Source organism: Epinephelus lanceolatus, chromosome 21, assembly GCF_041903045.1.
Source record: "Epinephelus lanceolatus isolate andai-2023 chromosome 21, ASM4190304v1, whole genome shotgun sequence".
Classification (NCBI taxonomy): Eukaryota; Metazoa; Chordata; class Actinopteri; order Perciformes; family Serranidae; genus Epinephelus; species Epinephelus lanceolatus.
Window position 1 is genome coordinate 25,021,649 of NC_135754.1, and position 14,024 is coordinate 25,035,672.

Sequence of the window (14,024 nt, forward strand, 5' to 3'; positions counted from 1 at the left end):
AACCATAACTCCTTAAAGGCATACTATGTGGGAGTGTCGGTTACTGTGTGTAAACATGCTCACCAGCGAAAGTTAAAGTAAAGGTCAACCCTAAATTCACTCTCGTTTGGCGTTTCACATCTCTATATTTGCGTTTTTGGGCACTGTCTCTTAGATACCTGCTGCTTAGGGTCAGCACCTGGTCGCTACCTTTTTTTAAAGACCTGACCTCACCCGGTGCACACCCTAAAACATCCAAAACACAGAAAATGAGAAGAAAATGAAGGCAAAGGGCAAAGTCTCTGCAGAAAAATCCACCCCCACACACTGCTGGTGGGTCATCAGGTGTTTCTTGCAGCTGGCCCCTGCTGCTAAATATTCCACTAACTTCTAACTTTATGTTACTGACATTGATCATAACAACTTAAAGGAAATCTTAAAAGAACTGGAGATGCTTCACACACACCTGCACTGACTAACACCAGCTCCTCCATCACGTGACGCTCTGGACCTCACAGCCATAGCAACACCTTTTTGGCAGATAGGGCAACGCAGACAGCAACATCACACATCCCTCTGAGCTTGAATTGGAGGCAGACAAGGTTTCCATGGAGACCACTCTGTGTATCCAGGAAACTCTGATGGCTGCGCTGCTGTGATTGGCACGCGGCATTGTGTGCCTGCGGAGCGCGGCCTCTTCTGTGTGTGTGTCCATTTTTACGGTGCTAAGGACACAGAGGCGGGCAGGTTCCAACCACTGACTCACTGTCCCTACTCCGAATCAAGATGGTGCGGTGATGTGATTCATTAAAGAAGTTAAGTAAATCTGGGTGAACAATGAACTTCAAAACGGCTGCACTGCTAATAATCTCCTCTGACCACAAGCAAACACAAACATGTTGAGGAGACTCTCGCTCTCCGCTGCCTCCGTCGACTCATTAAGTTCATGAAATCTTGTAGTTGCTGTTTTAAGGACTCAGGAAAATGTGCACTAAAGGGTTGATGCTTCTAATGCTCCCAGCAGCAGTGAACACATTAGAACACAAAAAGAAATAATTGCAACCAACAAAAATTTAAGCTTCATCAACAAAGAAGAGTTTAAAAGGGTTCCCATTCAACTATGGATTCATTACCCATCCGAAATCACACCATCTTTATGGGGTCCAATCGCCATGACTTCCCACTTTTCATTCTTATGTGCACATGTTCATAAAAATTATTTTTCTCATAAAAAACAATGAGTCTCTCCAGACTGAAAATAAGTTCAATAAATGACTGATATAATAAAGTTGAAATATTGATATAATTAAATAAATCTGAGCGCAACAACTGGTGCTTTTACTCTGAAGCACCCGGCTCGTCTCGGGCCAGAAGTGTCTATGTTTATGCTGTGAACTTAACAGTTAGCTGTTAGCAGCTAGCACAAATTTACTAGGTGCCATTAAACATGATATTTTGTCACTGTGAGCTGGAAACAAAGCAACAGCTCTCCAGTTTATATATTAATAATATTTGCAAGTTGCAGTGGTGCTCCATGGTCGCAAAACATAACTAAATATTAGCAGTGTGGAGCCCTGCAGCTAAGACACAATCTCTCTCAGGAGAAAGTGATCTGGATGAGCAGACATGTGTGTGTGGGATGTGTCCTGTCTGTGAGTCTTTCTTTGAGTGTGAGTGTATCTGTGAGAGTGAGAGAACCAAAACGCCAATGCTTGTCTCATACTGGTGGCTTAAACAAATGACTTGACATACTTGATGTTGGCAATATAGTTTCTTTATACATCCCACGAGGAAAGAGCAACACATCAAGTATATCTGATATACCGCTGATAGCAGCTTATATTTATTTGTTTGACGCTCAATTTAGTTTCCCTTCGCTCACACCAAAACAGTGGTTCTCCACTGGTGGGTCAGGGTGCAAAAGTGGATCGCTGATCGCTTTTGGCACATTTGAAATGCTGTTTCCTGCTTTAGAGTGAGTGACTAACAGACAGCTACTAAACAGAGACAGCAAACTAGCTTGCTGACATGTCCGAACGCAAGTATGATGCTGAACATATTAAACTGTGTGGACCTTGAACTAATGACTAAGGAGAAATCTGGACCCCGTGGCTGTATGAGTTGGGAACCACTGCTCTAAAACCTGTCGCTGTTTAGATAATGTTAATCAAGGTATAGATATGAAAACGGCATGACAGGACAGAGTTATCTCACACTGATGTGGCAACGAAGTAGGATCAGCATCTGTGTATTAAGTGTGAGACAGCAGGATGTAGGTTCGATTCCAACCTGCGGCCCTTTACTGCACATCATCCCTTCTCTCTCTACCCCCTTCAAGTTTAATCTGTCCTATCAAATAAAGGCATAAAAAGCCCAAATTGCAAAACAAAAAAGCAGGTAGCAGCTAACTAAAAATAGAAGAACACAAACCAAAAATGTCCACAAACTGTACAGACAGTGAGGTCCAGGAGCTCAGCTGCCATGTAACAGGGACAGTAAAGGATTGTTATTGTCACGCCACGCTACTGTCATTGTTTTTAAAGCACTACTTGGACATATGTTATATGTCATACTAAAGGGCTACCCTGTTGTGTTACACATCACATCCATTCATCATGCCTGCATCTAAAAATCACACTCTGGGTCAGCATGATGCTGCCATTGTTTGGTTCTGTGTAAAAAGGCAAAGGGGGTATAACTAAGGGTCTTTGTTGTACTGCGGGATCTCTGTGTAAAAAGGGCTCCTGTCATTACTGAGCTGGTGAAACATAATGAAAATGTGCTGACATATTGCTGTTAGCTCATTAGCATCCACTGCAATTTCCCCAAAACCCTTGTTTATTTTCTAGTTTGACTAAACTGACACAATGCAGACATTAAATGTGTACTCATTTTACAGCTGCAACTTACCATTATTTTCATTATTGATTCATCTGCTGATTAATTTCTTGATTAATTGTTCTGTGTATTAAGTGTCAGAAAACTGTGTCCCTTCAGTTTACCATCATGTGTGCCAGAGAAAAGCGACATTGAAGACGCTGGAACCAGCAAATATTTGGCATTTTGTCAGAAAAAAAAGGAGAAAAACCTTGTTGAGAGCAGTGTCATGTAGGAATTATTTTCCTTCTACCAAACAACAACACATATAAGAGGAGAAATGTGTATTTTTGATTTTTAGGTGAACCAATCCTTAAAGGATAACTTCGGTATTTTTCAACCTGGGCCCTATTTCCCCATGTGTATGTCGGCGTGTGATTCATGGGTACAACTTGTTTTAAAATTGGTTCAGTATTCGCAGCCGCGAAACAAGCTAAAACAGTAACGGGGGCAAATGCGTCCCATATAAGTTTGCGCATTAGAAGTGCTTTTTTTGCCACTGACTGGTTCAGATCGCCAGTGCTATCTCTGCAAATAGCATTCTAAGCGTTTCCCTTACCTCTGGGCTGTGTGTGACGTCATCTCGCAAGAGCTTTGCTTGTTGCCGGAAGAAAACAGAGGAGCCATGCAGAGCTACTGCCAGCCGAAGAAGAGAAGACGTCCAATCACGAAACCTCTTCCTCAAGAAAACGGCTGTCCCACGAGTAGAGAGAGCTACAGACACAGTGGAGCAAAGCTCTCGCGAGATGACGTCACACAGTCCAGAGGTAAGGGAAACGCTTAGTATGCTATTTACAGAGATAGCACTGGCGATCTGAACTGGTCAGTGGTGGAAAAAAAGCACTTCTATTGCGCAAACTTATACGGGACGCATTTGCCCCCGTTACCGTTTTAGCTCGTTTCGCGGCTGCCGGTTGCACCCGCCTCCCTCAATACTGAACCAATTTTAGAACGAGTTGTACCCATGAATCATACGCACACATACACATGGGGAAATAGAGCCCAGGTTGAAAAATACCGAAGTTATCCTTTAAGATGAGCAGTTTGCACATCACTCCAGTTTATATAAATGTACAGACGAACTGGAAAAAGCATCAATTTTTATAGTGAGCATACCTCAAATTCTCCCTTTGTGTACTTGGCGTCAGGAACACTCACGATTTCATCATCACTGAACTCTGGGAAACCCTGCAAGTGGAAGACACATGTTTTTATTTTACTTTGGATCCTAAAAACACTCATTCAATCATTTTAATGTAAATGGTACCAAAAATATTATTTATGAAGGAAAACAGGAGGAAGCTTCTTACATTAAAGTGCCAGAGAGTCAGAACAGAGATGACCATGGCTGTTGTGGTCCTGCTTTTGCCGTTGGAGCAGTTAAAGACGAAGGCTGAGTGAGAGTCCTCAGCCAAGGCACTCTTCATGGCCTCCAGCAGCTTATCAAAGTCCTGAGAACAAAAACACACACACAAACTTTACCACAATCTCTATTTGTTTGACCTAAATCTAAGTGTAGCACAAGGAAATCAATGGGTTTACAACTGTAAATATATATGTATTAAATCATGTTATCACATTGATTACTTTGCCTCTTAAAGCAGAATCTTCATTGGAGTACATTTTGTGTGAACAAATGTCACACATGTGACAAAAAAACATTTAAATATGAAATTAATGCAAAATCAAAGCACTTCAAACTGATTTCTAATGCCAACTTTATATTTTAACTTCACATTTCTAACATAAATCTGCTAAATGAAAGAACAGTAATGAAGAAACTTTTATAATTCAACATGAGCAGTTGTGAAAACGTGCAAAGAAAAATCAGATCTCCTTTTGGTTACATGGTGAAAATCTCACAGTACCTTTTTTAACCACTAGAGGGAGCACAAGGCTAAATCATTGTCACCTCTCTTCATTACAAGGAGCAACAAATAGGAACCTCTGAGTTATTCTGCCCCTCGTGTCTGCATGTTTGTGAGTGCATGTGTGTTTGTGAGTGCAAGTGTGTTTTGCGCCCCTTCACACTCTTACCTCCTCCCTGGGCGCGCTGCAGTCCGGCAGGGGGATGCGTTTGCTGACAAGGCCCTGGTGTGAGCTCTTGTGCTGGTTGAAGATCTCCTGCACCGTCAGGCAGCTCTTAAACATCTTCATCTGTTTCTCCTGCTCCAGCGTCACCTCGAGCCACTTCTGAGCTCGCAGGATCTCCTCCTTCAGAGACATCTCCAGTTTCTACAGACCAGAAGGGACATGAGAGCATTTTCACTTCACCTTTATCTGATTGTAACCGCTCTGAAAGGCATTTCAAAAGCATCCTCCTCACTCTACCTCTATTAGCTGTGTGTCAGACGACGGGATGGGAATGTGCTGGTCGAGGCACGAGGGCTCCCTCGGTGTAAAAATCTGCCCGTTCCCTTCCAGCACCAGCTCCTCCTGCAAGTTGACCCACAGCACGTGGCTGTGCTTCCTCTTCTCGTCTGTCAGATGGGCCAAAACGGCCCCGGTAGCCTGCAAGCACAGCAATTAAGATTAGACGGCACAGAGCTGGAAGTCCGGCTCGAGCATCCTGAGGTGGGCGTGTGAGTCCAAATCATCATGAGTCATTCCTCTGAGGCTATTTGTAGTCTCATGAATATTCCTGACTGCAAGGATGCGTATCTGTGATGACTGTCAGGTGGATGTGGAAAGTTTTCACGATAATGGGGATGTGCAGTCAGTCTTTTACAAATTATACTAAAGATTACAAAAAAACTAAAATATGATGTCCTCTGCTTCTTCTCCTCCTTCAGCTTGCACTTGATTTAGCCCCAAAAATAACTACTCAGATCTCGGATTGATCCCCAACTCCTTCAGTCCACATGACAAAGTATCCTTGGGCAAGATACTGAACCCCAAATTGCTGCCAGTAAGTGTGAGGGAGTCTAAACAACTACAAGTCCATTTACCAGGCGCGAATCCATAAAATAAATTACCTCCTTGTCAGTGTTTCAAGATCAGGATTTAGGATGAGTATTGTGATGGAGTAAATGCAGTGATAATAGAACAAATCTGCCCCACCTCTGATGTCGGCTGGGCCATGCCGTAAACAGGCATCTTGGGCACTCGTCTGAAGTTGACCGCCTTCATCTCCTTCACCGTGCTCAGCACGTCAGGAGCCAAACACTCATCGGCGACCTGTGAAGACACATGCACATATACATAACAATATCTGGTGCAACTGAAGATACAGATGATCACATGATTGTGTGGTCAGACTGTGAGAGATCTGAAATATCTTAACGTAATGACTGACATCATGTGGCAAACTTTATCAGTTTTAAAGTAGAGTTAACATGCTAGCTGTTTGTCTCCGCCAACCAAGGCTATTATAGTTTACTAAAGGCAAACTAAAAACTAAAACTAGGTGTGTGAAAACATTTTAGATGGCTGAAATAAAAATAAAAACTAGACTTACTAAACCAAAACTAACTGAAATGACATTGTGTACTTGTCAAGCCAACCAACATTACTTAACAGTAAAAACTCTGGAAACTAACTGAAACTTTACCGAGTTGAAAACCAAAATCAAAAATGAAATAAAAATAAAAACTAATGAAAAAAACACAACTATATCAAGAACATTATGATGTCACAGTGAAGTTGACCTTTGACTGATTACATTAAATGTCATCACTTCATCATTCAACACATTGAATACCGACCCGTGGTCTGTGCCCCTGCAAGTCAAACTATGACGCTTTACATATCTGTCCAGCATCAGTTTTGGATGCTTAAGCAGAAAACACACTGGCGCCGTCATGTGCCATCCCTAGCACACACTGGACGCATCGTGCTGCAGCTCATCAACAGATGACCACGCAAAGTTATTACTGCTTTTACTGACAGATCTGTACTTCCTCCACCTCTACATTAAATCATGTGTGGACAGCCCCTAATTAAACTTGATTTCTCACCTGAAGAGCTGATCTCCAGAGCCTTGACTCGCCAGGCAATATGTTTTTGGCCATTGTCTTTATAATGACAGGATTGTGGGTCGTTAAGCTGGGGATATTTATCGACCTCAACAACGAGTCTCCTCATCCATTATTTGTCAAACACAAGACACAGCAACAACTACATAGTTCTCTTTATACATCAATGGTGAGGAGAGGAGTCAAGCTGCCGTAGGAGCAGAGAAAGAGAGCTGCTACGGGAGCTACTACGGGTGTCAAGTACTACAGGGCGATACATCCAGGAGCAATGACAGGCATCTAGGGGTTATACATTGAAAATAATAGGGGCGTATTTTTTGACGCACAGCGTACGTTGCCAATGTGTTTTGGTCTTCAGGGACAGCGTGTCAATTTACACTTGTTACATGCATCATGTCTTTTTAAAATAAACTTCTGCTTTCACAGGATACGTACAGTTTCCACATGTTAAATGTATAAAGTTGATTTTCAAAATAAACAAAGAACTAAAAAAACGTAGTCGACAAAAGCATGTTGTTAGAAAAAAAACATGGTTTCGCTTAAAATAACTACATTTGTTACCAACGTAATGTAACATCAAGTCACATATGTCACGTGAGATACATCACCAGTGAAATATGCTGTACATGCTGTTATTATTAACAGAATTTCGTTGACTTTTGGTTTCAAACGAGGCACAAACAGCTGTCTCCTGGGTGAAAGTCCGTAGTTTGACATATTCACCTCCTCCCACCTCACCTATGCAGACGTTCTTGCTCTTTCAATGATTGCAGTTACTCAGAATGTCAAAAAAATGCTGCCAACCATGCATCTCAAACTGCCGCTAAAGGGTGCGTCTGTATCTTACGCTGAGGGGCAACTGACCAAGCTGCGGTATCTGATGAGTTGGTTGTTGTGTGAGGTCACAGTGTTCTTTGACCACCAAAATCCAATCAGTTCTTCCCTGAGTCTAAGTGAACATTTGTGCCAAATTTGACGGACAACCCTAGAACACAGTGCCTCTGGTCTCAACTGTCACAGCCGCAGAGCCATATGAAAACAGCAGCATCATCTGCATACAGAAACACTGACAATAAATCTCTGTCCTGCACCATACGTTTATGGTTTCAGATTACAGAAACAGATATACTGATAATCAAAAGTCTAACACCCACAGCATCAACCCTCTGTGTGTGTGCCTGATTTCCTCACCAAGACGCGAGCTCCTCTGGTGACCAGCTCAGCCGTAGCCGACAGCTCTGATAGGTTCATGCGGGCCAGTAACCTGTACAACCACGCGTGGCAGCACATCCACTGGCTGAAGTTGGACACAAAAGCAAGAGGATACTGCAAAATGCAACAAACAAGTACAAGTCAGTACTTAAAGGTTTTTTTAATTGTATCATAAAGACATTTACACTGAAAATAAACTGTACCTGTTCATGAAGGTATGCGTTAAACACAATCAAGTAGAAGTAGCACTCCAAGCTCTGCATGGTTCTGTTGAGAAAGTAGTCTTTGGTACTGCTTCCCTAAGAAACAAACAGAATGTTCAGTATCTGTCCACAGAAGCAGCTCTTATTGCTGTAAAGTGTTTCTTTATTTCTCAAGTAACACCTCAGCTGAACCCGCACTTCAGATGGCACTGATTCCCTGACAAACGGGAGGGAAATTATACAAGATATATCACTCTCTGAAGTCCTCCATCAGCTCGAGAGCCCACACTGATGAGGGCTTTTTATGCATCCTCATCCTCCTTTGATTTCTGCCTCACTCCTGCTTTATTTAGCCGAGCATAAATTGAGCAGCAGATGAAGATGGAAATCAAGTGTCATCTACTGCACACGGTGGATGCCTCTGAAGAGAAAATTCAGGGTGCTGTGGATGCTGCTGAATTACAGCTACAGAAGAGAAAAAGGATCTTCACTAACCTGAATTTGATAATCCTCTCCGATCCCCTCCAGCTTACTCTTGTTCTCATATATTGCTTCTTTTATGTTGTGCATCTCTGAACACAGGGCGATGGCCTGGTCAACCTGTCAGGTAAAAACATTAGCAACTTCAACAATTTTGAAAGTCACCAAGTTACATTTTTTTGGTCCATTTGAATGAAATACAACATTGACATTTTAAGACCTTGATTATAAAGAAACTTGATCCTACTTTTTAAAAAAATATTTTTGTGTCTAAGTGTCTACTGGGAATAAATATTTTTAAGTGTCTGACAAAATTATGGACAGACCATTTTGTTTGTGAATAAGATCCTTTTTGTTTAACTAGAAATAGCCCCAAAATGGCCATTACCAAACTCACCAGACTCCATTTAACCCCCTGAAACCTGAGCAAATTGGCTTGAAGTCTTTTGAAAACATGGGAGCAAGGCTATGAGTGACGAAAGAAAAAATGACCCAAAAAATAGCAAGAAATATGTTAAAAAATATAACAACAATAAAATTTGTAAAAATAAAAAGATTATAATTAATAGGATTAATTAATAAATAATAAAATAATAATAATAATAATAATAATAATACATTTTAAAAAAGAAATAATGTTAAAAACAAACAAAGAAAGAAATGACCAAGAAAGAGTGCTTATAAATTCTAATATTTCCGTAACACAATTTTAAATGTAAAAATAATAATAATAATTATAAATCTAGTTTTTCCCCCAATTTTTTATAAAAATCATTTCTAAATATATCTTATTCTTTTTTTGCAATTTGACACTTCTTACCAAGTTGCTCATTGCCATGTTTTTTGAAAGAACCTGCACCAATGTGCTCAGGGTTCAAAAGTTTAAATAACTGTGAAAGGTGTCTGAAAGCAGCACAAGAAATGTGATGTCACTCCAGGTTTCAATGTGTTAAATAAACAGTAATTTTATCATGTATAGAGCCAGCACATTATTACATCTAACTGCAAGAATTAACAGTTTATTTCTTTTACTTCATTTGACTTTATTTTTATTCGTGATTCATAAAACAAATACAAGCCAAAAAAAACAAAGAAAAAATACTTAGTCCTTACAGTAATAATTGCCTGTGTGATACAGAATCAGCAGAAATTACACAACACTCTGCTCATAATGGGGTTATACATTTGATCCATTTATTCCAGATTTGATAGATTTTGTTCTTTTGGGTCCTCAGAGTGAAAAAAAAAATTCTGTACCAAATAAAGTACATGGTACTGGATTTAGCCATTTTTTCGTGATTGATTTTTCACTTGCCGCCAAAAGGGCCTGCAGCAGCTTTGTATCCCTCCTCAGTTTCAAAAGAATTAAGGTTTTATTTCAACCAAACCAGAGTTGGTGTTTGTTGAAACAGTGGAGAGACAAACCCAAACAGCCTTTGTGGGTTTTATTTTGTTTCTGCTGAATTTGAATGAAGTGTATTTTACGATGATAAAATGACTGTTTATTTAAATTGAGTCTGGTGGGTTTGGCAGTAGTCATTTTGGGCCTGTTTCTGGTTAAAGAAAAGGATCTTACTCTTCAACAAAAGGTCTGTTTCTATAGGGATCATTTTCATAATGTTGTCAGACACTTAGAATAATAATTTGAGCCTGTCAGTGACAAAAACAAGCTATTTAAATGAGCATAAATTGACGGTATGCACATGCCCCGAGTGGTTGCATTGCGTGCTGTGTCATAGCTGCCAGCAGCGGCACAAAATTGGTGTTCCCATTAGTCACTTTCACAAAAAAAATACATGGAAAAATAGGGTCTATGTTAAAAAATACCCTTTGAATTACCCTTTAAATAATTTAGGGTAAGATCTGTCTCCAGAAATACTTTGAGGACATATAAATATACTGTGTTTTAAACAGTAATTTGTGTCTGATGAGATTTTTCCTGCACAAAATTACATCTGCTCTTTCTCAGTCTTTGAAAAATCCAGAATCTATAAAAATACAAATATTTTTGGTTTCAGAGGTTCAAGTGTCGGACACGTGATGTCTCCCAAGCTGAAAATACACATATTTGAGTGGAGGGGGACTTAAAGGACCTGCAGATGCTCTTTCTGTATTTTCCTTCTTAAACAGGATGCTGTGATGGTGTTGATTATCTGATTTACCTCCTCCATTATCTGCTGTCCATTAGGTAGCTTGTCGATCAGAGACTGGATGACCTGGAACAGTGGTTTGGGCTCTGAAGCTGGTGACTCCTCAACTCTGACAAACAAGGCAAACAAGGTCAGGTCCTATCTCACCTCATCAAAAAATGAGATGAAGTTTTATAGTTTTCCAGATGCATTTGATGCTGTGTTCTTACTGTGGCTGTGAATCCCCCCTCAAGCGGTTCATGACCAGCGTGCCCAGGATCATGGCGAGGTTGGTGCGGCCGACGCCCACCTGACAGCTGAAGAGCAGAGCAGGCAGCGGCCGGGACGCATCGTGACCCAAAGACAAGCTGGGGCTCTCCTGCATAATCAGAGCACATACATAAGACTGTGAAACAACTTACAGAGATGAGCTGTTTCATCATTAAAGGGAAATTTCGGTTTATTTCAACCTGTCTCCTATCGTCCGAAATTTGTTTCAAGTGACTAGTGACATAGAAATAATAGTTAGCATGTTAGCCGTTAGCCTAGATACAGCCAAGGCGCATTAGTAGTGTCAGACCTGTTAAAACTAAGTGAAAGGGCATACTTCAAGTGCAAAGTTAGTCCACTAAACAAGCTTTTTTCCGCCTCATATCGTTAGGATAAATGTCAGAGAACATATAGAAAACGACATGTAAATGTGTTGTCTTACCTTACCGGTGTGCTGCCATGTTTGTTTACCATTTAGCTCTGCTTTCCAAAGCACAGCCGAAATATATCTCGCAAGCTCTAGATAAAGCCCAGCTGGATACTACTCCAGGTGGAGGTGTCTCGTCCTCGGTCACATCCAGACCTTGAAAATAAGTCTGCAACCGGTCCCATTCCTTGCAACAGAGGCATTCCTCTTCTGTGGGCCCTGGGGCACAGCATTCACAGGTACACCACCAATCTCCAGAGCTACGCAACCTTGCAGCAGCCATTCGTCCTCTACCTGTTGCGCCTCTCTCTCTCCTCCTCCATTCTTCAATTTCACGAAGCTCTTCGTCATGGTATCCTTACAGCTGTTGCTGCTTGTTCAGGCACGCTATGAGATCGCTGCTTGTTCTCGTGATATTTCGGCCGCGCTTTGGAAAGCAGAGCTAGATGATAAACAAACATGGCACCACACCGGTAAGGTAAGACAACAGGTTTACATGATATGAGGGGGTCTTTGTGGAAAAAAAGCTTGTTTAGTGGACTAACTTTGCACTTGAAGTATGCCCGTTCACTTACGTTTTAACAGGTCTGACGCTACTAATGCGCCCCGGCTGTATCTAGGCTAACAGCTAACATGCTAACTATTATTTTTATGTCACTAGACACTTGAAACAAATTTAGGACGATAGGAGACAGGTTGAAATAAACTGAAATTTCCCTTTAAGGTGGTTGAAACTGGCCTGAATTTAGCAGGAAAATTAAAGTTTTAGGACAACCTGGTTACATGTAACCTGCACACAGCCAGTGAAAAATGTTGAGCCAAATTTAGCAGTTATAATCTTAAGGTCTGAATGTCTCTCCACCTGCAATTCACCAAATCAACAATTCACACTAAGATCTATACAATCAGCAGTGTTTAAAGGTGAACACCTAAAATTAGTGTCACCAACTCAGTATCTCCTAGGTGACATGGATGAAAATTCACATCTCAGTATTCACAGGCTGACTGTCGATACACTATATATATCTCGGTATTCACTATGAAAAGAGCTACATGTTTTCAGTTGCAAGTCAAAGCCACATTTGAGACGTCACGAGCACTTTTATATAAAGAGTGTGATCAAAATAAAATTCAAAGACAGGGATTTTATTCCCGCTTGAAAATATACAGCTGCACAACATGTAAATGAAAAAATATAAAATAAATAGGAGGGCTGTACGTTAATATTTTTGCACACAGGGCACAAAACTATAACATGAGTATAAAAGTATCAAGTAGGTCTAAATCCATTGTAGTTTGGAACAATTATTTGTGGGATTTATTTAGGCTATTAATCTTACTTATGCACAGAGTGTCAACAGAGAGGCCGAGGGAGGGAAGGAGACAGAGACACTTTGTCCACATTATATATGTCTTGTACTTAAAACGTCTGTGTTGTCACTGCTTTTTTCAAAACAGATCTGTCGCCTGCATCCAGGCGCTGTCTCCATGTCACACATTAGACTACAACTACCAAGAAGAACGGCGATGTGCTATGATCCACCTCACACACAAACTAGCAGCAGCGCACTGGACGGCACATGTGCTGCGGTGATTTCATTCATCCCACAGACTGATTTAGCGTGGCACATGCAACATATAGACCAATGTCACACTGTAGACTAATTAACAGACAGATTAAACAGAGGAGAAGCTATGGAAAAGGTCCTGCCCCCCCTCCAAGGTGCGGTGGTTAGTCCTGGTAGGGGGGGAACAGGAGGTTGGCATCAGCAGCCGGTGGAGGAGCTCAGACAGGTAGGTGGGGAGTCAGGTTGTGGAGAGCTTTGTAAGTGATGATGAGGAGTTTGAAGTGGATAAGATGGGGGATGGGGAGCAAGTGAAGGCTATGAAGGACGGGGGTGATGTGGTCACGGGTGCAGTAGTGTGTGAGAAGACGAGCCGCTGAGTTCTGGATATACTGTCGTAAGTGTTTTGGCTGACAAACCGTAGAGGAGACTGTTGCAGTAGTCCAGTCTGGAAGTGATAAATGCAGTAATGAATTAACACTGAGCCACGGAAATTGGAAGTGAGGGAACATCCTAAAAGTTATAACTTAACTGCACTGGCAAATATGAAGGACTGCCATGCCTGAAATCTTTCAAAAACAAAAAGTCTACAAAGAAAACAGAGAACCACAAAAAGAAAGACTGACACAGAGTATGGCAGGACTCAGTGAAGCTTCGATCCAAACCCTGGTAGAAAAAAAAAAAAGGAGCCACTTTCCAACCACAGGGAACTGGAGCGGCTGCTGCGAGTCAGTCCAAAAATGGGCAAAACAAAACGAAAAGAACATCCTGTGTGAGTGAGGGGCAGGACGGAAACCAGACAGAGTGGATGACCAAAGAGCAGACGTGAAGAGTGCAAACTGCAGGTTTTCCGCCATTTTTTAACATAACCATCACACTTAGTGATTGATCGCACAGGCAGGACGGAT

At 41.3% G+C, this 14,024-nt stretch overlaps 1 protein-coding gene across 8 annotated transcripts in view; it reads right to left on the reverse strand.

The window, feature by feature from the left end:
• pald1a (phosphatase domain containing paladin 1a) overlaps window positions 1–14,024 on the reverse strand; it is a 96,773-nt gene that overhangs the window by 57,685 nt on the left and 25,064 nt on the right. For all 8 annotated transcript variants that reach the window (XM_033611785.2, XM_033611782.2, XM_078163209.1 and 5 more), the window contains 10 exons: window positions 11,085–11,233; window positions 10,888–10,984; window positions 8,741–8,845; window positions 8,246–8,341; window positions 8,022–8,156; window positions 5,917–6,033; window positions 5,188–5,367; window positions 4,894–5,091; window positions 4,167–4,307; window positions 3,973–4,044 (listed from right to left, as the gene is read on the reverse strand). In XM_033611785.2, the coding sequence (XP_033467676.1) occupies window positions 3,973–4,044; window positions 4,167–4,307; window positions 4,894–5,091; window positions 5,188–5,367; window positions 5,917–6,033; window positions 8,022–8,156; window positions 8,246–8,341; window positions 8,741–8,845; window positions 10,888–10,984; window positions 11,085–11,233 (1,290 nt within the window). The remainder of the gene's footprint in view (window positions 1–3,972; window positions 4,045–4,166; window positions 4,308–4,893; window positions 5,092–5,187; window positions 5,368–5,916; window positions 6,034–8,021; window positions 8,157–8,245; window positions 8,342–8,740; window positions 8,846–10,887; window positions 10,985–11,084; window positions 11,234–14,024) is intronic.